Here is a 26709-nt window from a genome sequence, read left to right as displayed (position 1 = left end):
CTCAATGATAATTAATAAGCAATTACTTTTCTTCTTTCCATAAAAGCAGCTTGTGCTGATGGAGGCCATTTTTTTAAAAGAAGAACTTGCCAAAGCCCCACCCCATAACACTGCTATCATTTAAAAGTTCTAAATGTCCTCTTTAAAGAACAAAAGGAGTTAGCGCAGTAATTATATTATATTATTTAAGTCTAAATATGTATGCTAGAAAGGACAAAATTGAACCGCTGGTAGTCAGGAGGATGTACGCTCACTGGCACTTTATTGGTTCCACATTGTTAATACCCCTTTTTGCCCTCAGATTTGCCTTAATTATTGTTGGCGGAGAGTCAACAGGTTGCCGAGCATGTTTATTTCTTAATGGAAATTAGATTCTAGTTAATCATTTTAAAGGAAATGTCACGAGGCTATGTCACGTGATTGGTTCCCGGGACACGAACTCGAGGGAAAGTAGGTTGCACTCCTCTGCAGGTCGGTGAGTGCCGAATTCTCTAAAAATGATTTATTTATTTATTTTTGTTGTTGTTGTAGTTCTTGCCGTGATTGCAGCACTGGTTGTTCGTAGATGATATTGCGCTATCTGTTTTAGACGTAGCCATCTAGCTAGGGCAGCTTGTTGCTAAGCCTCACATGCTCCTTTAGGTTCCTCTAGCTAACTTGCCTAACTAGCATGGCGCCTCTAACCACGCGTGGTTTCATATTTTTACTTTCCGTCCATTTTAATTAAATTTAGACCTACGTTACGATGCTTAAACATATCGCAACTGGTTATAACTGGTTAGTAATTTTTTCAGTCAATTGTATGGCTTAAATTAGCAGCCCGCGGAAAGAAGTGTGTTGGCTAGGTAACGGTTATTCCCAAATGTCTAACACGTCAGTCGAGAAACGTTAATAAATTACAGTCCTTTGAGGAAGGGAAAAGATGTTGACAGTACAGGCGGTATTCCGCATTAGTGTATCCTTAACTTAAAATCTTCTAGTCAATACACAAGCAACGCAAAGTAAGTTACATTAACAAGCTTTTTTTGTGTTGGCTAGTCGCGTTTGTAGTGATGTGGCGTTTGGCGGTCTGTGTCCTGTTAGGCTGACGAAAGCCTGAGTAGTCTCATATTGCTGAATCACTGCGGAAATGCAATAAGATTCATCTTTGAAACACGTTGTATATTTGCTTGTGCGTTAGGTGAGCAAATAATTCGTGAGTGTTTTAGCGCTGAGGAGTAGTTTTGTTTTTAATTCTTACCTACCACTCTTGAAGGTCCCGTCTTAATCACGGTCCTCTCGATGTAAATGTGCATTCTGTTTACCTCAGGTCATTGTAGCTTTGAGGAAAGCGATTAAAGGTGAAAAATGTCCAAAGGCACAGTTGTTCTGGCGTACAGCGGTGGGCTGGACACATCTTGCATCTTGGTGTGGCTCAAGGAACAAGGCTACGATGTCATCGCGTATTTGGTGAGTGTTTAACTGCGCATTTTATTTGTACATTTTTAGCTGTTGGTCAGCTACTAAGCTATGTAATAAGTGAGTCCCTAGTAGAGAAGTCAATACTTTTGAGTGCTTAGTTTGACAGCCCTGCCTGATGGTCCCAGAAATTCGATAAATGTACTTTGAACATTATTTGAGAGTTTGAGTTTATTGCACTGCAAGTTATTTTACTGGCACACTGACAATGATGAATCATGCGTGAATGACTTTCCTCTCACTGTATTCTGTTTGAATAATAAGACGGGAATTGAGAGGTTTTGGAGCCATCTGTAATGTGTTTTTTGTCTTTTAGAATCGCACAGCTGGCAGCACAGAGAATAATGCATGGTCTCTGTCAGTGCTCGCAGTGTTTTCCTTTCCAAATTCCGGCTTTATGCCAGTTTACTCAAAATAACTTGTGGCCTGACTGCGCTAGAAAAGCAACTTCCTAAGAACAAAAGCATCATAAGACTCATGGCAGGGAAGGGAGCACAATGGTACCTTTTTAGTTTTGAGCCTGTAGAACAGGCCACATTTATAAGAGTTTATACATTTATATCTTCTTTAGCTTGCCTTCCTGCTGGTGTTGGGCATAAACATGTCTGTGAGGCTTTTAAAGGGATTTTTTAAAATGGCATTTTCAGTTTAAAACAGCACATGCCAGTTAGGTGGATTTATTTATTTTTTTTGCTGAAAGCAATAAATACTACTTCCCTTTGAATGTTCTGCTGAATCAAAGGAAAACCAAAACAACAATCGAAATATCACAGAAGATTCCTCACTCTGAATTTCACCAAGATATTGGCAGTTAGTGTTAGGTTTTAGTGAACTAGTGTTCTTTTGTGAGTGCGCTCCCTCAGTGTGCAGGTGTCCTCACGAACCTCACTCACCTCTCACACTTCCAAAACCACACTCTCTGTGTTGGTCCTTTCTGCCACTCGCTGTTGGCCCTTGGATGGGCCTGGGAGAGGCAGTGACCTGTCCTTCCAGCGGTCCTGCTAATTCCTGATTTCATGGGAATGTGCTGGGCCTCCTGGTGCCTCGGGCCTCGACGTGGTAGGGGACCCGTTTCAGGGTGATACCGTGACACTGAGATGTTGCCGTTAACAGTACAAAGATCTGTCACAGATATGGAGAGCGAGCAAAAGAGTGAGTGTGAACTAGTGGTGTTTTTTGTTTGTTTGTTTGTTTTAGTTAAATAAAGCTCAAACAATTAAACATTATGGTGTGGTGGGGTTTTTTTCCTCTTTTCCTTTGCATAAGTTCATAACAGTAAAACGAACAATGTCGTTTGACGTGCCTTTGCTTTATTTGGCACAAGTGCTGATTGGCAAAACTCCACCAGTGTCAAACTTCACCTTCAAACCTCCTTGTTTTCCTCCTCCCGTCACTTGTGAATTGACCATGGGTACAAGGAAGGCTCCATATAAATGTAACAAATAAATAAATAAACCTGTTGTCTCTGGGCTGATTGCCACGTTGCCTTTTTCCCCTTTATTTATTTTTATTCTTATTCTTATTTTTTGGTATTTTTCTCTGTAGGCCAATATTGGACAAGATGAAGACTTTGATGCTGCTCGGAAGAAAGCAGAGAGGCTGGGAGCCAAAAAGGTGATTCAGTCCCTGAATACTGTAAACGCTCTTAACAGGGCTGCAGTAATGGTTTATACTAGCAATTGAGTAGTCTATCAATAAATCGAGTTATTGGATAAGAAATGCAAAAGAGAATAAGTGGTTAAATAAAATGTTTTCTGAAGTGCAAAAATAAGTAAATAAAAATAATGAATTTTAAATTATTTAAAAATATATATTGCTATTTTTCACATGACCTTTTCTGCTCCTGTGGGTGGAATATCTGGTTTTGAATGGAGTCGTTAAACATTGTCAAAGAAGGTTTGGAGAAGCTTAATGATTAATCAGAATGGCGAACATAAAATAACTTAGTTTACACCACATGAAAAACATAAACCAGGTAAAACGAGTTAATTTACCATTTATTACTTTACAGTGCACTAAGTGGGCCTCAACATTTGTGTGAAAAAGTTTTTGAAAACTCTTGTTGGTTATCTAGATTTCTCAGAACACAGCAGTTTATTTCCCTAGTGTAGAAAAGATGATTTCCTAACACTATACAGTTGTGTTCAAAATAATAGCAGTGTGTTTAAAAACGTGAGTAAAGCTCAGAATCCTTATAGTTTTTATTTCCCTGCATTGGGAACGCTTCATATTGTAATCATTACATGAAGAAAAATGTATCAATTTTTTAATTACTTTACAGAAAATGAAGGAAAATGAATATTGGGCTGTTCCAAAAAATAGCAGTGTCTGCATTTTTCTTCACAAACTCATATTTACTGTATACAATGTCTGCATTTTTCTTCACAAACTCAAATAGCTACTGTATAAACTGTATAAGTCTTTAGGATTTAGCATTGCTGTGAATCACTAAACTAATATTTAGTTGTATAACCACTGTTTCTGAGAACTGCTTCACATGTGTTGCATGGAGTCGACCAACTTCTGGCACCTGTGAACAGGTATTCCAGCCCAGGATGATTTGACAACTTTCCACAATTCCTCTATATTTCTTGGTTTTGCCTCAGAAACAGCATTTTTGATGTCCCCCCACAAGGTTTCTATCAGTTTAAGGTCTGGGGATTTGGCTGGCCACTCCATAACTTTTAATTTTGTTGGTCTGGACCCAAGATGCTGATCGCTTACTGGTGTGTTTGGGGTCATTGTCTTGTTGAAACACCCATTTCAGGAGCATTTCCTCTTCAGCGTAAGGCATCATGACCTCTTCAAATATTTTGATATATGCAAACTGATCCATGATCCCTGGTATGCGATAAATATATGCCCGACACCATAGTAAGAGAAACATCCCCATATCATGATGCCTGCACCACCATGCTTCACTGTCTTCAGAGTGTACTGTGGCTTGAATTCAGTGTTTGGGGGTCGTCTGACAAACTGTCTGTGGCCCTTGGATCCAAAAAGAACAATCTTCATCAGTCCACAAAATGTTTCTCCATTTCTCTTTAGGCCAGTCCATGTGGTGTTTGGCAAATTGTATCCTCTTCAGCATGTCTTTTTTACGCAGTGGGATTTTGTGGGGGGCTTCTTGCCGATAGATTAGCTTCACACAGGCATCTTTTAATTGTCACACTACTCGCAGGTAACTTCAAACCGTCTTTGATCACCCTGGAGCTGATCATTGGCCGAGTCTTTGCCATTGTGGCTATTCTTCGATCCATTCGAATGGTAGTCTTCGGTTTTCTTCCACGTTTCTTTGGTTCTGCCTTGCATTTTAAAGCATTGGAGCTTGCATATCATGAATGTTGGGTCTGATGGTTTTCTATTACCCTACTACACCAACTGGTAAGTTATTTGATATGTAGTAATGTAATTTCTACCAAAAACAGTGATTGATCTGGTTAGTCATGTTGGATTGCTATTATTTTGAACACAACTATACATACTTGGATCATAGATCAAAAAATGTAAAATTCAATGTCTGCGAATAAACAAGCTGAGAAATTGCTTCGGTACAATTCAATAATTTCACATAGGTAGCGCACTAGCCACTTTGCAGGCTCTCCTTCCATAAACTAGCAGCAGCAGAACTGTTTAACCTCCCGAGTCATGTATGAGCACCCTGCTGTGTGGACCTCTACTGTCTGCAGTCGTACCAAAAAGCAGGATGGTAGTGACTCGACTCGGATGTCTGCTTTTTAGTCTGTAGTTTATCAATCTTACTTCTATGAAGATGCTAGATTTTGGGAGCTTATTCATAGCTTCTCCACTGCTTGTTAATGATGGAGGAAAATGTGCAAAAATACTTCAGAAAAGTCACTTTTGGCTTCATGTTATCCTCTTCTGCGGTAGGAGTAGTACTGTATCACCTCACCAAAATGTTGTTGGTATGCTCACACATTTTTGTTGTTAGCAGGCCTTGTATTCATCTACTGAATATTTTTATCTTAATGTACTGTTTGCACATAATTTGCGCGAGGTACCATGGCGTTTGCATTGATGTTTTTTAGTAATTGAGTTTCTCGAGGAAACTTTTCAGTCCTAACTCTTACTGCATAAACCACACTGAGCTGCATTTGAACTTGCTTGAATGTGTTTACCCTCCGAGTGACTAGAATCTTAGAATTGACCCACATGTCAGATTACCTAAATATTTAATACTCTTGGATTTCTTGTAAATTGAGATTTTTGTTGGGTGTGGTGCTGGGCGGCAGGTGTTCATAGAAGACCTGCGAGCGGAGTTTGTGGAGGAGTTCATCTGGCCCTCAGTGCAGGCCAGCGCCATTTATGAGGACCGTTACCTGCTGGGCACCTCCATTGCTCGGCCCTGCATCGCCCGGCGCCAGGTTCAGATCGCCCAAAAGGAGTGCGCCCAGTTCGTGTCTCATGGGGCCACGGGGAAGGTGAGTGTCTGCGCGCAGTGTACCTGTTCCCTACCAGAATCTACAGTTCATGTACAGGTGTCCAGACCTGTGCACCTGGAGCTAGCCATTCTTGGGAGTGAAATGGGGATGGCAGTTAAGGTCTGTCTGTCTGTGTGTGTGTGTCTGTCTGTGTCCAAGTCCTAGTATTCACTGAAGAAGTATGACTGTCGCATGAGTTGGTGTTGCTTATTTTTGGCCACTAGATGGAGATATATCACTCCATTAAAGACTAAGAGCCCGTTAATTCAGCCTAGTCCTGGTGCGGGTGGTTGTGGGGTTTGTTTGTTTGTTTGTTTGTTTGTTTTTTGTTTTAATCTATTCATTTATTTCCATTTTAGGGCAATGACCAAATTCGATTTGAGCTGACCTGCTATGCGCTATACCCAGATGTAAAGGTAAGCACTGGAAGCTTCCTCGTTGCTTATGTGGTCCATGCACTCTCTACTCTTGCTTCTTCACTTCTTACAGTTGCTTTGTTTGTGTTTCTCTCATCAGATCATTGCTCCGTGGAGGATCCCGGAATTTTACAACCGTTTCAAAGGCAGAAAGGACCTCATGGAATATGCAGAGGTATCATATCTGTAAACAGCGTTCCTGGCAGACTTGTGCATTCTGTCCAGATATAGGTAGATGTTAGTGGCCATATTTTGTGGGGGGTGTTGTTTTGCTTTTGTTTTAATCAAGTGTTGATGTTTAACTATGCTGACTGACTTGGCCCAAGACCTACTAAATAACTGCCACTAATTATTACAGCCTAGAGTTTGCCATTTTATTTATCTTTAAAAGACCCCCAACCCCAGGGTTCAACTGAATTTTATGCTGAAATATCTCCCACACCTCTGATGGGACAGTGCCATTTTTCCATATTGCTAGAAGTTACATGCTTTGTCCACTAGGGGGCGCTTGGACATTCTTTATAGCCATTTCAGCGTTGTGCTCAGATACTCTTAGCACACTGCTGATTTTCATTTATTTATTATAGTGTTTTCAGTATTTTAAAATAATTTACAGCAGAAGAAAACCTGATGTTATTGATGGATTCTGCATCTGGTTTCAGAAACATGGTATTCCTGTTCCTGTCACCCCAAAAGCCCCCTGGAGCATGGACGCCAACCTCATGCATATCAGGTGAGATCTTGCACCCGAAAACTGGAAACACACCTGAGTTTGGAGGCTCTGCACCTTAATTTTAACTGTATTGGAAGATGACACTGAATTACAAAGGGACTAGAGAAAAGCTGGACTCTCTATTTTTCCCCCCACAGTTACGAGTCTGGAATACTGGAAAATCCCAAAGTAAGAGACCTTCTCTATCACCAAGCTCTCAAAAAACATTTAAATTTGATCAATTTTGAATGGCATATGTTTTGTTTTAATCATTATATAATTCTACAATTAATTTGTTTTGTGTGTGTGTGAGACTGATGGAAGTGATGCAATATTAGTGTTCTATTGCCTTGGCTGGTTTACACCCCATCCCAAGCTGCCGTGTTCAAGCGGAGCGCTCGCTCAGAGTGCAGGCGTCCTCGTGTACCCCGCTCACCTCTCCCCACACTTCCAGCACCTCCTCTCTCTCCTCTCTCGCTGGCCTTTGTGTTGGTCCTTTCTGCCACTCGCCGTTGGCCCTTGGATGGGCCTGGGACAGACAGTGACCTGTCCTCCCAGCGGCCCTGGCTAATTCCTGATTTCATGGGAATGTGCAGGCCAGCTGGGCCTCCTGGCCCCTCGGGCCTCGACGTGGGAGGGGAACCCTTTCAGGGTGCTACCGTGACACTGAGATGTCACCGTTAACAGTACAAAGATCTCCGTCACAGAGACGTGGGGAGCGAGGGAAAGAGTTGAGTGAGTGAATATTTCAGAGGCAGAGAATGAATGAGTGAGTGAGGGAGAAAGGTGAGTGAAGAAAGTGGTGGAAAAAGTGAGTGTGAGGGGAGAAGTGCGGAGAGTGCGTGTGAGGTTTGGCGCTGGTGCGGCCTGGCCAAGCGACGGCGTGTGCAGAGGGACCTTGGTCACCAGGGCAGCAGACCTTCAGTCCCTACGTGGGGTGCTCATCGGGCGCTTTGATATTACCGCGTGACACTTAGACCTTGCCCCTTTGTGTTTATCAGAGCAACTGGATGAAAGGTCTGTTATTTGCTTAGTAATAAAATTAGTTATTACATTTCAGTGTATGTTTGACACAGGCAGTAACACCATCCCCCCCCACCCCCACTCCAATTCAACCCTAGATATGTCCTGCAGCCAAATTAGAAGTCATTAAAATAGCACCTCTGACCAGTTAAAGACTTATCCCCTGTCCTTTAACCCCTAGTCTAGCTTAGAATGACCAGAGGACACACATGAAAGGGAGATGATGTTGTTTTGTAAATACAAAGAGACCTTTGGCGTGACTTGTTGCTCTGAAGTGTCGCTGAGAGGAAATGAACATCTTCCGACGTGCAGCAGGCAAGACTTTGTCCAGAGGGAACACTGTGTGGTCATTTTTGGAAGCCATACAAGAATCGCTCTTAGTTCTTGCTTGTTTCTCCTTAGTTAAATGCTGACTGAGTCAGGCGGGCAATCGTGTGGCCAGGTCAGACCCAGTACAGTTACACAACTATTAGCATAATTCACTATCTGGTTTGAATTAAGATGGTGGGACTGGTTGGTTGGTTTTCATAGGGTACATACTTTTTCATGAACTCCTCCACCCCTGTAGGGTCTGTTTGCTGGGTGGTGTTATATAATGGTGTATTAGTGTGAGGTGTGCATTAACTTTTTTAGCTACCTGAATCAGAAAATGCAAAAATGTTCGATGGTGAAGGAGGCAGTGTAATGTAAAATGAATAATGTCTAAATGACATGTAATGAACACTGTTCCTTTACATGGAGTGTTTGTTGATTTTCTAGGGGATCATCAAGTTACGCACATGTGATCTTGCAGAAGATATCTGACTTTTCACTTTTAACCAAGTCATTCTAATGCTGCCAGTCAACATTTTATTTTACTTACAAGGATTTTTTTTTTGTTTTGCTTTGTCTTTCGGGTGGCTGGTTTGTTTTTGTTTTTGTTGTATTAAACAAATTGAATATTTAGTGCTTTCCCAGAAATTGGGTTATATTTAATCACAAGTTGATTTACACTACTGTGGCACCCATGGGTGTGAAAAACATACACAAACGTGTGTGTGCGCTCACGCACCATGTTGCTCCCCAAACATTTCTGGTTAAAATGCAAGCCATCCCCTGATCACCCCCCCCCCCCCCTTCAATTTACCAGCAACATGCACCAGATAGAGAGCAATAGTCAATTTAAACGTCACTTCCAGTCCAGTGCTCTGATGTGGACGCTCTGCCTCTCACTGCTGTCCCTCCATCCTCGCCTGGTCCTGCCCCTCCGCTCCCATTTCTTTTCTTTTTTTTTCCCGTTGTTCACTCTCCACCTCTCTCTCCCTCACTTTCACCTCGGGGCTTTGATTGAAAGGCAATGAGGCAGCTAACATGTGGAAAGTGAGAAATTTACTGGCTCAGAGTTCATGCGACGTTGCTTTTTCACGGCAGAGCTTTCAGCCGCCCCCAGAGGACAACAATACGGGCAGGGCCCCCGATAAAGAGCCGCGCTGCAGAGACGAGGCGCTGCAGTTCACGGGCCATTTGCCACCAATGCCCCACCCACCCCCTCTATCCACATCCCCACCTTCAGCAGCATGCAGCAGGGCCTGCTCCACCTGCAGGGTGCTGGAATTGAAATTCATTGATCTGGTCATACGCTATCTGTGTCTGGCCTTCTCTCCCCTCCTTTCTCCCTCTGGACCTGGTGGTATTGTGTGCTGAGCTCTGTGTTGAAGTTTGGCCGTAGGGCTGGCTTGCTGCTGGTTGGCCCCATTCAGCTGTGAAAAGACTTTGTCTGGGGTTATTGGTTCTTATGAAGTCTCTTGAGTATTACAGAAGGTTGAGAGACTGTCAAAAGCTGTCCAGATTTACCTGTTGTGCCATTAACTTTATAGTTGGTGTCCCCTACGTTGACATGTTTAAACCGCAACATTAATTAAATTGACTACTGCAAATATAATAACAGTTATGATGGAGACCTTCACCTCCTGAAGGAAGAAGGGAGTTACTGAGGAAGGTAAACATGTTCTGGATGCCGTACCAAAGAACTGGCGCTTTGCTCTGGAGGTCAGAGCTCATGTTGCTACCTGGATCAGCTGGGTTCCAGTCTGGGAGTGGCTGCCTTTCTCCTTTACAAATGTATACTTAGAATTCGTGAGTTGAACTTGAGCTCATTTTAACCATCCAAAGTGTGTCGGAAGGGTGACACTTCCCACATGCTTTGCATGCAAATTTTTCCAGCACGAAACCAGGCACTGAGAATTTCTGAATAAATACTTCATTTAGTCAGAAATTCTCGGTGCCTGGTTTCGTGCTGGAAACATTTGCTTCGAATGGCCTTCCTCTCAGCACTTATTGTTTTAGCTTGTGGCAGAGAGCGGTGATGTGGAAAATAACGGAGGCGCCACTGGGCGGTCAGCTCTGCCGTTTAGTTAAAGGTATAGAGTGCGCCGCTCGTTTGGACACGTCGTCGACTGAGCGAGATTAGTTATGGAGTGATGATGTTTGTCTGGTAAAGGTTTCCATTTAAATGCACCCAGTAGTTATTTTGCATAGTTCCCCTGCAATTTGCTTCAGCTCCCGACACATCGTGTCTGCCGTGGCGATGTAATGTCGGGTAATTGGCAGGGGGTGCCATCGCCTGACACAAGCACCCCCCCCCACACACACACACACACACACACCTCACCCCATTCATGAGAGAGCCTCCACGCTCTGATTTCCCTTCTTTTGTGGCACTCTTCTGAAAACATTTCTTCAAAAAAGTAGGCGGGAAGGAGACTGTCAACAGGAAACATCTGTGAGAATATATATCTATAAGTATATATCTATACCTTTTGTATGTCTGAGGCTGGTTCACATGCCCCCACCATCACCACAGTGCTGCAGTGTAGCACTGAGGAAAATGGAACACCAATGTCACAATGTCCTCGTTCTAGCGAATGTTTTCTATGACTGTTCTTTCATTCTCTGCAGAGCCATGCTCCATCTGACCTGTACCTAATGACCAAGAACCCTGAACAATCTCCTAACACACCAGACATGCTGGAGATGGAGTTTAAAAGTGGTAGGTACGGGGCTGTATGAGTGTGTTCTGTCGTGTATGTGTGTGTGTGTGTGTGAGAGAGATGGGAAGTGGTCCCACTGTTGTGTTTTGATATGGTTGCTTTATGAAGAACCCTGTACTGAAGGCTCCTAGCCTAAACACCACACAACACCAACACTGGTAAACACTGGCTCAAAAACACCAAACACACCGACCCAACAAACCTGGACAGCTCATCTTCGCAGCTGGTTTTAGAATGTTCAGAAGGAACAGTCAAATGTTCAAATGTTGCCGTGGTTTGTCACGGGGCTTCCAGGGCCCTTCCAACGACAACATACAGGCTGCTCACAGCAGGTTTGCCTGTGTTTGACTGTTGGATAGGTGTGTCCATAGACTTCAAATAGTTGATCACAATGAAAAACGACATGCATGCACAAGGCTAATGGTTTATTAGTTAATTATACACTTCAGTTAGAAGGCCCTTATTAGGCATGTTCAAGATGACAAGATGATACTTGTGTCAGCAGCAGTTTCTCGGAGCTTCATTGCATTTAAACAAAAACACTCCCTCTGAAATTTCACGCCAAGCATGTTGCTGCATTTTTTGGAAACGCACCACAGGTTCTGATCACCTTTTCTTGACTGGTTACATTAGAACAACCCCCTGAAGTGACACATGGCTATAAGTATACCATTTAGGAGTCTCTAGGCTATGGTTTTTTTTGTTTGTTTTTGTTTTGTGGGGGTTTTTTTTGTTTTGTTTTGGTTTTTTTTGGTGGGGGGGGGCTTTTCCCTATTGAGACTGAAGAAGAAAATAATCTTTAAAATAAACAGTCCCTTAGACATTAGAAGCACTTGGGCTTCTAAGTAAATGCACCCCCCTACCCAGTGCAGTTTTACTAAACAGGATTCCTGTGAACTGGTAATGTGATTCGATCAGACAGTGATGTTATTGTGTTCTTTAAGCCGGTCTATGATCCTTTCTGAAGTGCAATTAGTATTCATAGGTATTTCAGCCACCTCCATTTAGTGTCCATGAGAAATGTTGGTTTACTGATGCCCCCAAAAATTTGCTTCACCCTACTTAGTCCTGTAATTAAAAAAAAAAAAAGAAAGGAAAAAAAAAAGAGGGGGTGGGGGGTAGGACATTTTTTAAAGCATGTTTTTCTTCTCTTATTCCTTTTTACTTTCTCTGCGCTGTTTTCCACACTGGTCATTTTATGCCCTGCCCCGCCCTTCTTTTTCCGTGTCCTCTCCTGTGCTCTGAAAACTGGGCAGAGAACGAGAGGAAGAATGTAAAGCCCTTTAATTTTTCCTACAACTGTGTCTTCTGTGCCATTGTTCGTCTCTCGCTGCTGTTCTTCTGAGAGGCAGGAGAAGAGGAGGGAAAGAAGCTGATGAATGCGCTCCATGTTGAGAACGCAGGGCTGGGTGCAGGCGCGGGTGGGGGGGGTCAATGTCTTCCGAGAGGCTCCCGCGTTCACGCCGTGGTTTAATTTATTTGAACTTTTAATCTAATTATTAACTCTTTGGGGGATGGCAGGCTTTGTCAGGCAGGCGAGACCTGCTCTTTGGGGGTGCCCCGTGCCCCAGCGAGCCTGCTCCACCGACCGGGAGATGGGAATGGGGCACCCGACAAAAGCCCTTGTCTGAAAATATTTTGTCAAGCCCTTTTTATATCGTGTCATTCTAACAGGGCTTTTACACCCACGGGCGAGAAAGGGCAACCTGAAATGCTCCATTCGAACGTGATTGGCAACTGTAAGCATGCTAAATGCTAATGAGGCACCCAGATGCATGGGGAGGTGGGAGGGGGTTAGTTTTCAACCCCTATCAGCACTTTTTTGTCCCCTCTTCTGTTTTCCTCTTCAAAAGAGCCCTGTACCCTTTCCTTCGTCCCTCACTAACGCCCCAACCCTTGAGCCTCACAGCTCTTCTACCTTTGGCCTCCAAACTGCTTATTTCACGCTAGGAACAAGTAGCCCTCTGACGGTGATTTATTTATAGGAGTTCAAGCACCGTTGGCGTGAGAGCTGGCACAGGTCAGGAGTGCTTGGCTTTTCTCTGTATCCCAGAGCAGGAAAGGACAAGCAGCTGCACTCTCATTGGTTGGACCTATCAGGGCAGGGATGTCATTCATTCCTTATGTTTTGGGGGGGGGGGGCTGCTTTTTGGGGGTTTTTTTTGGGTGTGTGATTATTTTATTACTTTATTATAACTTTTTTTTCCACTCTCTTCTTACATTCTTTCACACTCATTCTTGTTCACGCCTGCTCGCTCACACACTCACTCTCTCTCTCGCTCTCTCTCTCGTAAAGGGTTGTTGGCTCAATAGCTGGGGTGTGTAATTTAATTACGAAAGGGCCTGTTCACAATTTCACAGCCTTCAAAGTAGTAAAGCTATTGAATTTATCAGTGCTTTGCTTCAGGATCCACTGAGGTAATCCTACTAGCACCACCTCTGCTCTCAAAACCTGCACTCTCATCCTCTTTAGCCCTACGTTTAGTTTAGGTGCGCGTTTAATTGTCAAGACAAATTGCCTGCTCTTCGTAAACTGTAATTGAACATAAATGCTTCCAGACTTTCTTGGTGGACACTAATTCCTGAGGGTTGTTACACTGCATGCGTTGGGTTGGCCCACATGTGCTGAGGTGTGATCCATCACATACACTATAGAGGTGCAATCATTTGTTAGTGATGATCAGTTTTAAAAAAAAAACATTAAAAGAATGTGACACTTCATTGGCATTCTTAGATCCAAATTATATGATCAGCTAGCATAACTGTAACATGCTATTGGACATGTCTTCTAGGTTGTTTGTTTTTTTTTATACACGCAAATTTTCACTTTGACAGGTAAGCCAATCAAGGTGTCCCATGTGACTGATGGCACAACCAAGGACACGCCTCTGGAGATCTTCTTATACCTGAATGAAGTGGGGTAAGTTACGGCAGCACTAGAATACTGGTGTCTCTGTAGGTGATGAGCAGTGACTCTACTAGTTAATAGGCTCCAACACATTTTACGTTAATTATAAGTTGTAATTATACACCCTGTGTTCACTGTCAGCCTTTAGTGAACTCTCTCATGAGTGACCTGGTTTTGACCAAAGGGCAGGTGTAAGCAGTAGGCTTTTATAATGTAAACACTCATAAATGCTGTTTATGCAAAGACCTATGAGTATAAGATGAATGGATATATGTGCTATATATGAATTCACAAAATCTCCAGATTACATGTTATTTTTATGGGGCGTTCATAAAAGAGGACACTGGAAACATGGAACGGCAGGGAACAAGACATGTTTCTAGCAATCAGTTAACTGAGGACATGGAATTGACACAAGCAGAAGCCTGTAGATGCAGCTAGGGAGCACATAACACATGATTCCTCGATGTATCAAAACAAGCCTTTAAAATGGTAGCCAGAAATTAATTGTTTGTGTGTGAGTGAGAGTTAATAATTGTCGTGTGTGTGTGTGTGTGTGTGTGTGTCGTCCCCCCCCAGAGGAAAGCATGGAGTTGGCCGGATCGACATTGTGGAAAACCGCTTCATTGGAATGAAGTCCAGAGGTACTCATCTGCCCGGGCCCCATTTCCCTCAGACCTTGTGCTTTCCGGGATCGTGTGGATCGGAGTACTTCTCTGTGGTGCTGTGATGGAGCTCATTCACTCCAGTCACACTAATGTCCTGCGTCTTGTGCTCGCTGGCTGAGTGACTCCTCACCCCCCAGAACTTTCCTTTTACAGCCAAGTGACAGGAAGAAATTTAAAAATCCAGGAGTTTTTATTTATTTATTCTTTGTTTTGTGTTTTTGTCTGTCATTCACCCAAAAGCTCAGACAGCATTTGGGAGCAGGTAACTGTCTGTCTGTGTGTGTGTGTGTGTGTCTATTATAAATATATATAGAATTTGTAGCAGAAGACGCTGTGACAGCATGTGTTTATAACACAGTCCCAGAAAGAATGAAATGAAGTGAGAGATTGTATGTGATGGTTCTTTTGATAAGGTGGGTACAGTGGGCAGTGGCTTATTGGAGTGCGGAATTGGAAATGAGACTCGGTTGACAGTTGTCGTCAGTATGGTAGCAAACAGGTGTGGTAGCCGTGTGGGCAGTCCTCCAGCCATTAGCAGAGCCTGCTGCAGCCGTCTGCCGCCCTCAGCACGGCTGTCCCTGTCAGTTGAGACGGGCGGAGACGTGAACGTCTAGTCAGGACTACGCTCGATTCTGATCTGTGTCACACAAGCTGCCTCCGTCACTCTCGCTCTGACTGGAGACTACGAGTAATTCCACGTCTGGGACTTGGGCATCTATGAGCTGTCGTGTGGTGAGAACCCTGAGACATGTCCAGTAAACATGTTCTTTGAGGGGGTTTTTTGGTGCAAATCATAAAGTTGTGGAAAGTCCTGGATTTTTTTCATGGCCTGAGAAATCATGTTTCTCTTCTGTTCAAGCTACGTGTATTTAAAATGCGTAAAAGTCTACCAGTCACAACCAGTTAGTCCAGATAATGGCAGTATCACAAACCGTTATTGTATCTGTTGGTGAATTTGTGCAAACAAAAACGTTTTGCCTTGCATTCACCTTGAATGTTTTCTGACGGGCACAAACTTTTACAAATATACTGTTGAATCTCGAGATTGTGTGTGTGTGTGGGGGAAAAAATGTCACACTTTTATTTTATTTTTAAAACAGTTGCCCTTAATGTTTACTGTTTCTGGACCCAATCATGCCTTAGGTGTAATCTGATGGCTGTGTTAGAGGGGTGTGGGGATGTGTGTGTTTGCAGCTAGGCCTTTTGAAGTGTTAAAGCCTGCGCTTAATTCCACACTGCCTAGGAGTAAGGCATCTCTGCTCAGATAACACTAAGAATGCCAAATTGCCTTTCATATGGCAAGTTTAATCTTCCATCCCCTCAGCTACGCGCACGCGCACACAACGCACTTTTTGCTTTCTCTTTTTCTTGCCCTCTCTCTTGTGTGCTGCCCCCCACCCTCAGTAACTTGCATGAACGTGTGTGTGCGCGTGCGCACACACACACAACTGTTTAAAAGAATAATGCTTGCAAATCAGTGGGCTTTTGTGTGGATAATCTGTCCTAGCTGTTCCTTTTGGGAGCTTAATGCAGGGAGAGTTATCAGATGCTCCTCTTAGCTCTCTGCCTGCATCCCCCCTTAAACCCACGAGGGCCGCCACCCCTCAGCTTTTAAGAGATCAGCTTCTCTTAAGTCCTGTTTGGGCACGAAGCACAGCAGTCATTTAGCGCTGAGCCTCTGCCGAGATTCCAAGGTTCAAAAAAGGCCTCTCTTTGTCTATAGAATAAAAAGGTTCTTACGAAAACAGTTGTTTCCTTCTCATCTGATTGGTTTGCGCTGCTGCTGCAGGGTGCTCTTGGGTGGAATTGAGCGCAGTGGAATTCTGACTGGTTCTGTCCAGCTAGAATGTGAGCATTAGTGCTTGAATGAGTGCTTCCCTGGAGTACAGTTGTGCAGTTATCTACTGCCTTCAATCAAAATGACAATCGCAATCTGTGTGGACATATTGAGTGACACTCACTCTCACACACACACACACGCGGCATATAAATTGCGGAGTAGGAGGGACCAGGGCACATCTTGGCAGAAAAGGGCCGTTACCCTGTAATTTTAGCTCATCAGTGTGTCCGAAGCAGTTGACGGACAGCAAGTTGGTCACTGGACCCTGTCACGCTGATGTTCCTGCATGGACCTGAACCCACACTGAGTCTCCTCCGTACCTGGCGGCACTCCTCCGCACACAGCGTGTGTCTTTATTGCTTTCACAAGCTGATTTGACAGATATTTACATTCGTCACATCTTCCGTTTCTGTTCATGATGCATCTCGTTTCCTTCCTTTGAGGTAAATGCTGTGGTGTGGCTGATTTGGATGAATTAACTCATGCCGTATTTTGTCTGTCTCCTGTCAGGTATCTACGAGACCCCGGGAGGCACTATTCTCCACCATGCTCACCTGGACATTGAGGCTTTCACCATGGACCGGGAGGTGCGCAGGATCAAACAAGGCCTGGGCATTAAGTTCTCCGAGCTCCTATACAACGGTATGGGGCGATTACACTCGCACTACAATCACACTGTAGTGGCCTGCGGGACAGAAATATGAAAGTGTTTTGAGGGGGTGTTTTTGTTTTTGATTCGCTTATTATTGATCACATTACATGATCGTTTCAACGCAAGCTAAGTCTTTCTCCGGTTTGCGCTTGGCCAGGTAAACACAGTATGACTGATGTTGTGTGCTGATTAAAAACCTAGTGTGAACACAGCATTTAAACCTGTGCTTAATCCCCAACCCACACACACACACACACAGTCTCCCTTCCTCCCCCTTTTTCTGGCTCAGGTGTGATCTCCTCTCTGTGGCAGGTAGCAGCAGGTAGCTCTCTGGTCTGGCTCTTCCCTCTCATAATAGGATTTGGCCCCATTAGTGGCTGATTACAGATCAGCCCCCCTGCAATTAAACCCACACGGGTGAGGTCTAGGGAAGGGGGTAAGGGCACCTTACAAAGGTGTGAACGGAGGGGGAGGGGGGGTCTCTGCTGATTAAACTCATTAGAGCACTACATTGGGGAAATGGTAGCGGCCAGATCCAGTGTGCGGATCATACAGCCACAGCACGCTGCTCACACACCTGCGCGCGCGAGCCTCGACGGACACACTTGCAGGCAGCTGAGCAAGGGGGATTGTTGGGAACAGGAAGTGTGTGTGTCTGTGTGTGGGGTTTGTTAGCCATCTTTTGAACCCTTCACCGGTAGAAACTTTCTAGCAACACAGTGCCTGATACATGCATGTCAGTGTCACAGCTGTGTTGAGAAGGATCCTCCACTAACACATTATTATACAGCCACCAATGATCCTACAGTCAGAGAAACAGCAGTGCAATAGTCTGTGTTGTATCAGTATTGTAATTACTGCGTTAAACACTTAGGCGAGGGTGATTTGTACTTAAGACCTGCTGTTTTATAAAATCTGTAACACATCTTTCCTGTTTAGACTAATGGCTGTTTTCACCCCTCTTGTTGCCAGGTTTTTGGTACAGTCCAGAGTGTGAATATGTGCGCCACTGTATAGCCAAGTCTCAGGAGAATGTGGAGGGGAAAGTTCAGCTATCTGTGTTCAAAGGGAATGTCAACATCCTGGGCAGAGAATCCCCCAAGTCCCTGTACAACGAGGAGCTCGTCAGGTAACAGTCAGGGGAGGGTGGGTGGGGTGGGTGCTTTGATGGACGTCTCATGTTCTGATCTGCTCAAGCTGGGTTTTTTTGTTTTTGTTTGTTTTTTTTGTGCCCTGCCCAGCTCTCACCATCTGTACTGAGTCCAAAAAATAAATAAAAATTAGGTAGACAGAGCCGTTTAGGAGATGAAACAACATTTCATATTGAAGTTTTTTTTCTCCCCCACTCTGTTGCTCTCTTTCTAACGCTCTTCTCTCCTTCCTTCTGTGTCGTACTGGTGGAACAGTGAGCGCATTCAGTGTGCTGACCCCTGTGTGCCCTCAGGCCAAGCTCAGTTCTGACCAAAGCAAAGTCCCCATATGCCTGCATCTTCTGCTAATGGCCCTGGTGGCGGTGGGAGAGGTGTGCGTTGTTGGGGTGGGGGAGCAGCCAGTTTCATGCCGATTAAGCGTGGAGACGGGTGGCTGAAAGGTCGTCCCCAGTGGGCGCTAGCCGGCTCAGCTCCAGGGCCCTGCAGCCGGGCCGGTGTTGGGTTGCGCCGCTCTCTCGGCGGATGGTCCTTTGTGTCTGAATGAGACGTTCATAAAGAAGTGAATGTGAAAAAACGCCCCATGAAAGAAGAGAGAATTGTTCTCGTTCCTATTTCTGGGAAAGATGTGCGCGCTCTCTCTCGCGCGCTCTCGCTCTCACACACATCCCCTGTGGTGACTCAACAGGAATCGGTAAAGAGTGTCATTAGCACAGTGGTGTTCCCCATACACCATATTGATCCAGAAGAAAAGTCACAATGTGGCGGTCTGCCGATTACAGAGACACTTGTATAGACAGCTGTACATACAAAGACACACTAGGACATACATGCGTGTGCACACACAACAGAGTAAGAGGTCTGACAGTTTGTTACATTCAGCAATTGTGCATGTGTGCTTGCCTTCCCCTGCTTATTTCAAAATGGTTACATTATTGTTGGGTTACTTGTTAGGAGTGTGCTGAACATAGTAATGCCCCCCCCACACACACACACCCCAGCACCGGGAAGTAGTCTGAACATCGTCATTGCACAATGGAGGCCGCAGAGAAGAGAAGTGACTCAAGACCTGAATGGTGAAAAATCATGAACCACTGCTGCATGCTGTGGGGTCTTGTAGGCCTGGACCTCCACAAAGTACCTGAGGAGAAAATTGCAAGAAAAACCAGTCAGCTGAGTAGTCGCTTCTCCTGCAGACACTGCTCCTTTGACCCTTGATGTCCTGCACACGCAGAACCCTGTGGCTGCTCTCTCAACTCCCAGACTTGTGTAAGCGCCTCTACAAACAGCATGCTGGAAAGGAAAGGGTCCGTCAACCATTTCACTCAGCCGTGCCTTCTAGGGCTTTAACTGTGGTCTGCGCTTCCTTTTGAGGGAAAAGGGCTTTGTGCCAAACTGGTGTAACGCATCTCTGTCCCCCCTCTCTCCCAGCATGGACGTGCAGGGCGAGTACAACCCCTGTGATGCTTCAGGCTTCATCAGGATCAACGCAGTCAGGTGCATCCTACGCTTCAACTTCGTCCTCTCTTACAGGTTACGTCTGCCCCGTTGCAAAGGGAGCGTCTGATTTGCTGTCTGATTTCTTTCTCTGTTCCGATTGCTCTGGTTTCTCAGGCTCAGGGAACATCACCGATTGCAGGGTTTGAATCAGTGAAGCTCACACCACTCCTGAAGTAACGAAGACCCAGTCTCGCTCCGTGGACTACACTTGCGCTTGTGTTTTGGTCAGAGATGTTAGGCCTTATTAATTAATGAATTGATTAATTAATTAATTCTGCTATATAGGTTTAGTTTTACTGTTGCTCCCGTTTAAAGGTTATTAGACAACATTACTAACCTTGTCATGCAGTATGGATCCCTGTGAGACTGATGCCTTCTTTAAATCCAAAATATGTCCTATTTCTGATTGTAAAAACTTCCCAAGAGTTTGTCAGAGAGATTTGTCTTTAATAGTATGTGTGCTTTGTAATGTCTTGAGCATTCCTGTGTCAAAGAGCAGAGCTTATAAAGATGTACTTGCAAGCAAAACAAGGCTGTCTGTGATATGTACACAACTCCAAGACCTCTAGGCCTAGAGTCAACAGTAAACTAGATGATCATTAGACAGACACACTATTAAAAGCTCCAGATGACTAACTGCAGTGTACTGTAGGAAGAGATGGCCAAAATTATAGTACACAAGACAAGTCACATGAAGACCGTTCGTTGTCCGTTAATAAAAGCTAACCAAGCTTTCACGGCTGTGCTTGGTACAGCGTTTCAGTGTTCTTATGATTCCAAAGGGAGAGCAGCACATCTTGTAAATGGTTTTCACTGCTGATGCTGAGGCAGAAGTGCCCAAATCCACTGCTGGAGAGCTCACCCACCACTCTGCAGAGCTCCATAACAGATGAAACGGGTTATGTATGCTAGATTCTCACCACGTACACAGGATGTATGCACGTGCCAACCGTCTCAGAGATACAGCTCAGATAGGAGCTGGGTTTACAGATGAGTCTGAACCTAAAGAGAGTTGATTTAGTTATCACTGTGGGTGGGGGAGCTAAAAAGAATAGCCATTACTGCAGTGGTGAGTTTGTTTCAGACACCAACTTACAAATCCGAACAAGTAATCGCAACATAACTCAAAATATCAGGCTCCTACCATGATTGTGCTGACTGCAGTCAGAAAACAGCACAAGCAGTATATCTCAGCAGCATATCTGAAATGGGTTGTGAAAGCACGACAACTTTTTTTTTTTTTTTTACCTTGTTTGAAGTCCGTAATGGAAAGGAAGTCTTGTTGCTCTAGCAGGACATCAAAGTGATTGACTGTCACTGGCAGGAAGTCATTCCATACAACAGCAGTTGGCAGGGGGAAATCACTCTGTCTCTGGACATCTCCCAGTGTTCAAAGGGGACTCAGACAGCGTCACCTGTCGGGTCAGGTATGACAGAGGTGAGACCTGACCAATGAAATTAATCATCCTTGACCTTATGCCAATTATCTCTCATTAACCACTCCCCTCAGGAGCCAATGACACAATGGGGAGACATGAAAGTCCAAGTGGACACGAAGTGAGCACTAATGGAGCCCTCGTCTGGCTCTTTCAAGGCCTGTATAGGACACAAAGGATCCTATTGTTCTGCAGCTTCATTCATGTATGTGAAACCAGTGGGTCTCATCAGTGCCCGTCATGCTCTGCAGTTACGTCTGTCAGAAATCAAAGGCGTGATACTAGCATACCCAGACTAGTGCTGTGTTGAATGCATCTGACACGTGGTCTCATTTTTGGCATATTGCTATTGCTTTTTTAGTTTAGTTTTCTTTAACAGTTTCTGTTTATCCACTCATGCTTTCTATGATTAAGAATGTTTTTCAAAATATGAAATTCAGACAGTCCTGTTTTTATTCTCTCATTCAGCATTACCTGACCCAGGTACTGGAAGAGCAGCTGAACTCGTTACCTGGCCACAGTACGTGGGGATCTGAAAAAGAGGAAATGAGTGGGAACCTCTGCTATAAAAGAATCACATTCCCTTTCAGCCAGTCTCTGTTTAAAGCAACCAGAGGACACAATGAGGGTGCTGACGATGGAACAGAGTTGTGTTCGTATTTACAGATTAATATCAGGGCATGTATTTGAATTGTAACTTTAAGCTTTCCTGGTGATGTCTTTACATATATAAAAGTGAACACTTTTGACAGGGACTCGCCTGCCATTGCTCTGGGGTTTTTTGCCTTTGTTATGAGCTCCAGACATCACATGTACAGACACAATGGCTGCAACAGGTCAATTACCACCAATTAGAGTAACCCAAGACCTGCCTCCAGCATAGGAGTCCCCCAGCTACGAGGTGACAGCAGTCTCTCATAGAGGAGCTATGGGGAGATTATATCTGAATTATCAGTCTTTTTGTAATTAGCTGAGTTTGAAACCATGAATTGTTTTTCAGTTGAAGATGATAAATATTTGATAACGGTTACATTTAGCGGATGCATCCGCTTGAGTAAATCTGTGTTGTGATTATGACTGTGGAGGAGTGTGCAACATCTGAGTAAAGAAGAGTGTTAACAAGCCCTAAAGATCTGCACCATGCACTAATGGGTTTGAAAATGATGTCATGATCTCCATGTGGTCTTTGTTCTGTCTACTGGATTTACAGCGAGACGGAACACACCCCACAGACTGATGCTTTATCGAAGCAAATTTGAGGTGATATAATATGTCTAAGCAACTGCTCTTCTGCAATAGCATAAGTCCATTAAACTGTTCCTTAGTTTCAATTACAGCTCTGTCCTCGTTTTAGGGGACAGTGAACTGTAGCCTCACAGATAGCAGAAACTGATCAGTGCAAATTGCATCTGCCACATCAAGCACCTCCCGCACTTTATAGACCATTTCCCATTTTCCAGGCCATTTACATAGTCTTTAGACAATCACCCATCTCTCTTATAAAAGCACGTCCTTGATACCGTGCACTACACTGAGATCCTGTGTTCGCTCCTCTCTGAGCATCTGTTGCTGTCAAAGGGCATCGTCTGCACCCCTGCATCCACTCCTCCCTCAGATCTATAAACAGATGGGTGGGCCATTACGGTCAAATCCTTAGTGTGTATGTTTCCGGCGAGCGAGTGATAAAATATTGATGGAAAAATAGAAATATTTTGCCTGCGTAAGGTCTGCTCAGAGTCCTCCTCATCTCGGGTTACAAGTCTTTGCACCGCGAGCTTCACCTGTCAATGTGCTTTCACACTGTGCCCCCGTGGAGGTGCATGCTCAATCAATGGCTTTTTATCAAAGCAAGTGGATTAACTTAGCCAAGCTTTTCAAGCTTATTCACTGTAGGCATTTGCTGAGGCTAATAGATGAGTAATCTGTTCGTTTAAGTTTTGTAAATGTGAAGTTCCAAAAGACGTCCTAACATGGCACTGTTTTTACCTGAGGATGGGCATACAAACACAAACCCTCACACACATTATCAGCAGGCTGTGAGGGTGTGTGTGTGTGCGTGCGTGAAAGAGAGAGGGGACGATTGCCTGAATATAACTGCGTGTCATCTGATTTTGAAGGGTTTCACCATTCTTAAGACTTGGAAAAGATTATGTGCTTGTATAACCAGCTGTGTCATGTTTGAACAGAATACCCCCCACCACACACACACACACACACACATACACAAACGCATCATGGTCTGTCTCCCCAGGCGTGCTAGTAATGTAGCATATTGATCTGAGTTGATAGATTTATTTTGCTCTTCACAGCCGCGCTGTTGGCTGCTCCTCTGTCTGCTGGGATTGTTTGCCAGGCCCGTCATTACACGGTTCGATTTGTTTTCTCTGTGTTAGGTGGTCAGAACTGGCAGGGTCTGGGCCTTGAACTCGGTGGGTTAAAGGTGATGCCCTGGTGGGCACTTTCATCCGGTCCCTACAAAACCTTGTCTGGCCATTAAGGGTCCTATTTCAGCACTGTCTCTTGTTTTTAATAGATTTGTTTAATAGGACCATTACCTGAAGACTGTTTTTACATATAGCATGTAGCTGATAAGATGATGGTTGAGGCCATTTAAGGTTACAGAAAAGTAGATTTACGGTTAGCGGTGTGGTTGGATGAATGCAGTGAACACCACGTGGCTAGCATGTGGCTGACTTTGATGATATGAGTGCACCTGCCACTAGAGGGCAAGTAAGTGAAACCTCATAAGCTTCAGAGGCCTGTGGCTGGGAGTCCACAAGCAGCCCATGGTTTGCTTACACAGATCACAAGAATGTCAAATATAAAAATAAATGTAAAAAAAATAAAAAATAAAATATATATATATATATATATAAAACTAATTATGTTTCTGTAATGCATCATATATTTATAACCATTGTTTCTACTGATTTCAACAGTCTAATATTAAGCTCAGAGTAACTATTTTCATAATAAGAAAGTATGCCTCAGAAGTTTTGTTGCGGCTTGTTTTTGAGTCTGGTTCAGTCCTACACTCAGGAAGGGTAAATATTCAGCAGTTCTCCTCTCTATGATGTTTACATGCTTGCAGTGAGTGGTATTTGAGCTCCACTCGAACGGAAGGCTCTCATCGGCTATAGAGGTTAGCTCCCTGATGTTTGTAGTAATGACAAGAAAAAGACAGTCGAAAATGAAAATGGGTTCAAAGATTCTCTCTCACTCTCGGTCTCTACCTCTCTTCCTTTGCTTCCCCCTCTTTCCCTCTCAGTGCATGGCGAGAGGATTGCACAAACAAGTCCATTTACCCATTATTTCCTTTCAGTTGCCGATAGCAACACAATAACTTCTACTTGTGGGGCTGTGAAAAGAAAAGAATGAGACAGGTGGGGAGTAAGTACATGACTGGAAGGAGGAGAAAGAGAAGGAGAGAGGAAAAAAAAGAGATGGAGAGAGAGAGAAAAGAGAAAGAATGAGAGGAAGGGGAGGGGAGGGAGGGCTGGACAGCAGGGAGGGGTCAAGCCGCCCCAGCGGAAGGAGAGAAACGGTGGAAAAACCATCCGTAATTTTCGCCACGGGGTCCCTGCGTAATTGAGTCGCTGAAAATACAGACTCCCGGATGATTCAAAGCAAAGTGGTTGGGGGTTGGAGGCAGAGCTGACGAGAAAGGAGAGGATAGGGAGATGGCCGGAACAGGGGCATGTCTAGAGAGTTGGGTCTCCGAGTGGAAAAGGTTTCAACTCACACCACCGAAGAATTTCTTCACTTACATGAGACATATAGCGCTGCCTAAATTGAAAAATTATGGTCACGTACCTGAATTTAATTTACAAATGACCAGTGAGCGCGTTATTACCAAATGCCCATAATGCATGGTTGCTTTACACCTATCTCTGAGATTATGTTTATACTTTAGGGACTAACGACCCTTTTCTTCAGAAGAGTCATGATTGGTTTGAATTTATTAAATGTGGGCCTCACTAAGTATTAGATGAGTTAAAATTCTTCTGTATTGTGTTTAATCCAGTGGTTCGTTGTGGTTTATATTGTTCTTTTTAAACATAGAATTATAGATTTTTTAAGTAGGACAAAACCACATGACCCTCGCTTGCAGGCCACAGCCCAACACATCTCAGGATGTACTATTAACAATTCAAATCTAATCTGATATCATGTGACATGGGCGTCCATCTACATGAATACCTCATGCAGCTGATATGAATCAATACAAAGGAGCATAACGTGCAATCTGCACTTATGATTCTGAGCTTGGATATCACGTGTGATGCTTTAGGGCATTATTATAAATTTTTGCCATGCTATGGTAGAAAAATTTAGCCTTTGGAAGGTCTCTTTTTGTATTTTCTCATTATATCTCCTGTCCACCAGGAGCAGAAAGGCACACGTTTTTTGAAGGGCAGCAAATTGTCTTTTTTTGTGGTTTGGCAGCTAGCCCAGAAGTCTTGAGACACTCCAAATTCAACTCACACCCTTTGTGTAAAGTATTATCTGCTGATACGCAGACACTCACACAAAAATTATTCATGAATTTGAATGGGTGGGGGGCTTGAGTATGACACTTGATCAGCCCTGTACAGATGTTTAACTGCTTTCAGAAAGGCCACAATTACTGATATTCAGTTATCCCGATAGACTTGGCTACTATTCCTTCCACTTCTCCCTTCCTGGCACGTCCTGCTTTGGATAAGCATTCCAGCCAACCTGGTTCTGACCGACTCTTTGATGTCACGATATGACTTCTGCGCCACAGTCAAAAATTCCTTTTTGAACCACATGTTAGAAAAATCTAGCCCAAACTTCACTTGCACTGGATGGGGGAGTCAGTGAGACACGTTAGCTGGGACCACTCGGTTCCTTCCTTTTCACATCTTTTTTAGAGGTGACAGAATGCCCAGGGCTGATTGGAAAGTGATATGTGTGCATCCTTCTGGGTCAGACCCACCTCACCTCCACACATACACACTTTTTGTTTCTCTCACAGTACTGTGTAGGTAATTGCAGTACCCCCATTCTTCTAACTCTAATATGTCACATACCGAAGAATTGTATCCCATGTAATAAACATTAGGGCGGAATGAAATGTAGCAGGCAAGGGCCAGGTTTTGCATAAACAGGCTTCAAGTCTGTTGCCATTTTAACGCATTTAACTTGCATCTCTACCAATACCTGAGACTTTGCCAGATGTTCACACTTAATGTTTCCACATGTACCCTACAGGACAAATTCCAAATCCATTCATTCTTTGACTGCACACACAACAGCAAACTGCTCACAGCAATATCTTATTCACACCTTGAGGAGAAAATTTATTTTATTTTTTTGCCTTTTTCCCTTTGCTTTGTATAAAAAATAACTGTGGAAGGTTATGGAGACGATTAATCAAAATCCTAAGTGAGCTCGGTATATTCATGCCGTTTAAATGTAATTATTGACTGCAACGTTAACGTGTAGTTAGTGTG

General features: G+C 43.9%; 1 protein-coding gene across 4 annotated transcripts; it reads left to right on the top strand.

The window, feature by feature from the left end:
* The first annotated feature begins 321 nt into the window (after positions 1-321).
* On the top strand, positions 322-20327 carry ass1 (argininosuccinate synthase 1). Of its 4 annotated transcripts, none has more exons than XM_027025863.3 (15): positions 322-475; positions 1310-1449; positions 3004-3072; positions 5712-5900; positions 6260-6316; positions 6417-6491; positions 6979-7049; positions 7187-7217; positions 10989-11079; positions 13916-14000; positions 14568-14632; positions 17007-17138; positions 18121-18277; positions 19728-19793; positions 19911-20327. In XM_027025863.3, exons 2-15 carry the CDS (start codon positions 1348-1350, stop codon positions 19948-19950), a joined length of 1230 nt encoding a protein of 409 aa, XP_026881664.2. In that variant the 5' UTR covers positions 322-475; positions 1310-1347; the 3' UTR covers positions 19951-20327. The 4 variants fall into 4 exon arrangements, with proteins under 4 accessions (XP_026881664.2, XP_026881672.2, XP_026881682.2 ...); XM_027025871.3 differs by having other exon boundaries at positions 336-471; XM_027025881.3 differs by lacking the exon at positions 322-475 and adding an exon at positions 848-1001.
* The last annotated feature ends 6382 nt before the right edge of the window (positions 20328-26709 follow it).

This window comes from Electrophorus electricus, chromosome 8 (genome assembly GCF_041902795.1).
Source record: "Electrophorus electricus isolate QZ-2024a chromosome 8, ASM4190279v1, whole genome shotgun sequence".
NCBI lineage: Eukaryota > Metazoa > Chordata > Actinopteri > Gymnotiformes > Gymnotidae > Electrophorus > Electrophorus electricus.
This window is presented reverse-complemented; position numbering and strand designations above follow the sequence as displayed.

Excerpts from the sequence above, each read along its gene's own strand:
- ass1 (XM_027025863.3), top strand. The coding sequence starts at position 1,348 with ATGTCCAAAGGCACAGTTGTTCTGGCGTACAGCGGTGGGCTGGACACA. Across the intron at positions 1,450-3,003 it reads ACGATGTCATCGCGTATTTG|GCCAATATTGGACAAGATGA; the intron begins GTGAGTGTTTAA and ends TTTTCTCTGTAG. Across the intron at positions 6,492-6,978 it reads ACCTCATGGAATATGCAGAG|AAACATGGTATTCCTGTTCC; the intron begins GTATCATATCTG and ends ATCTGGTTTCAG.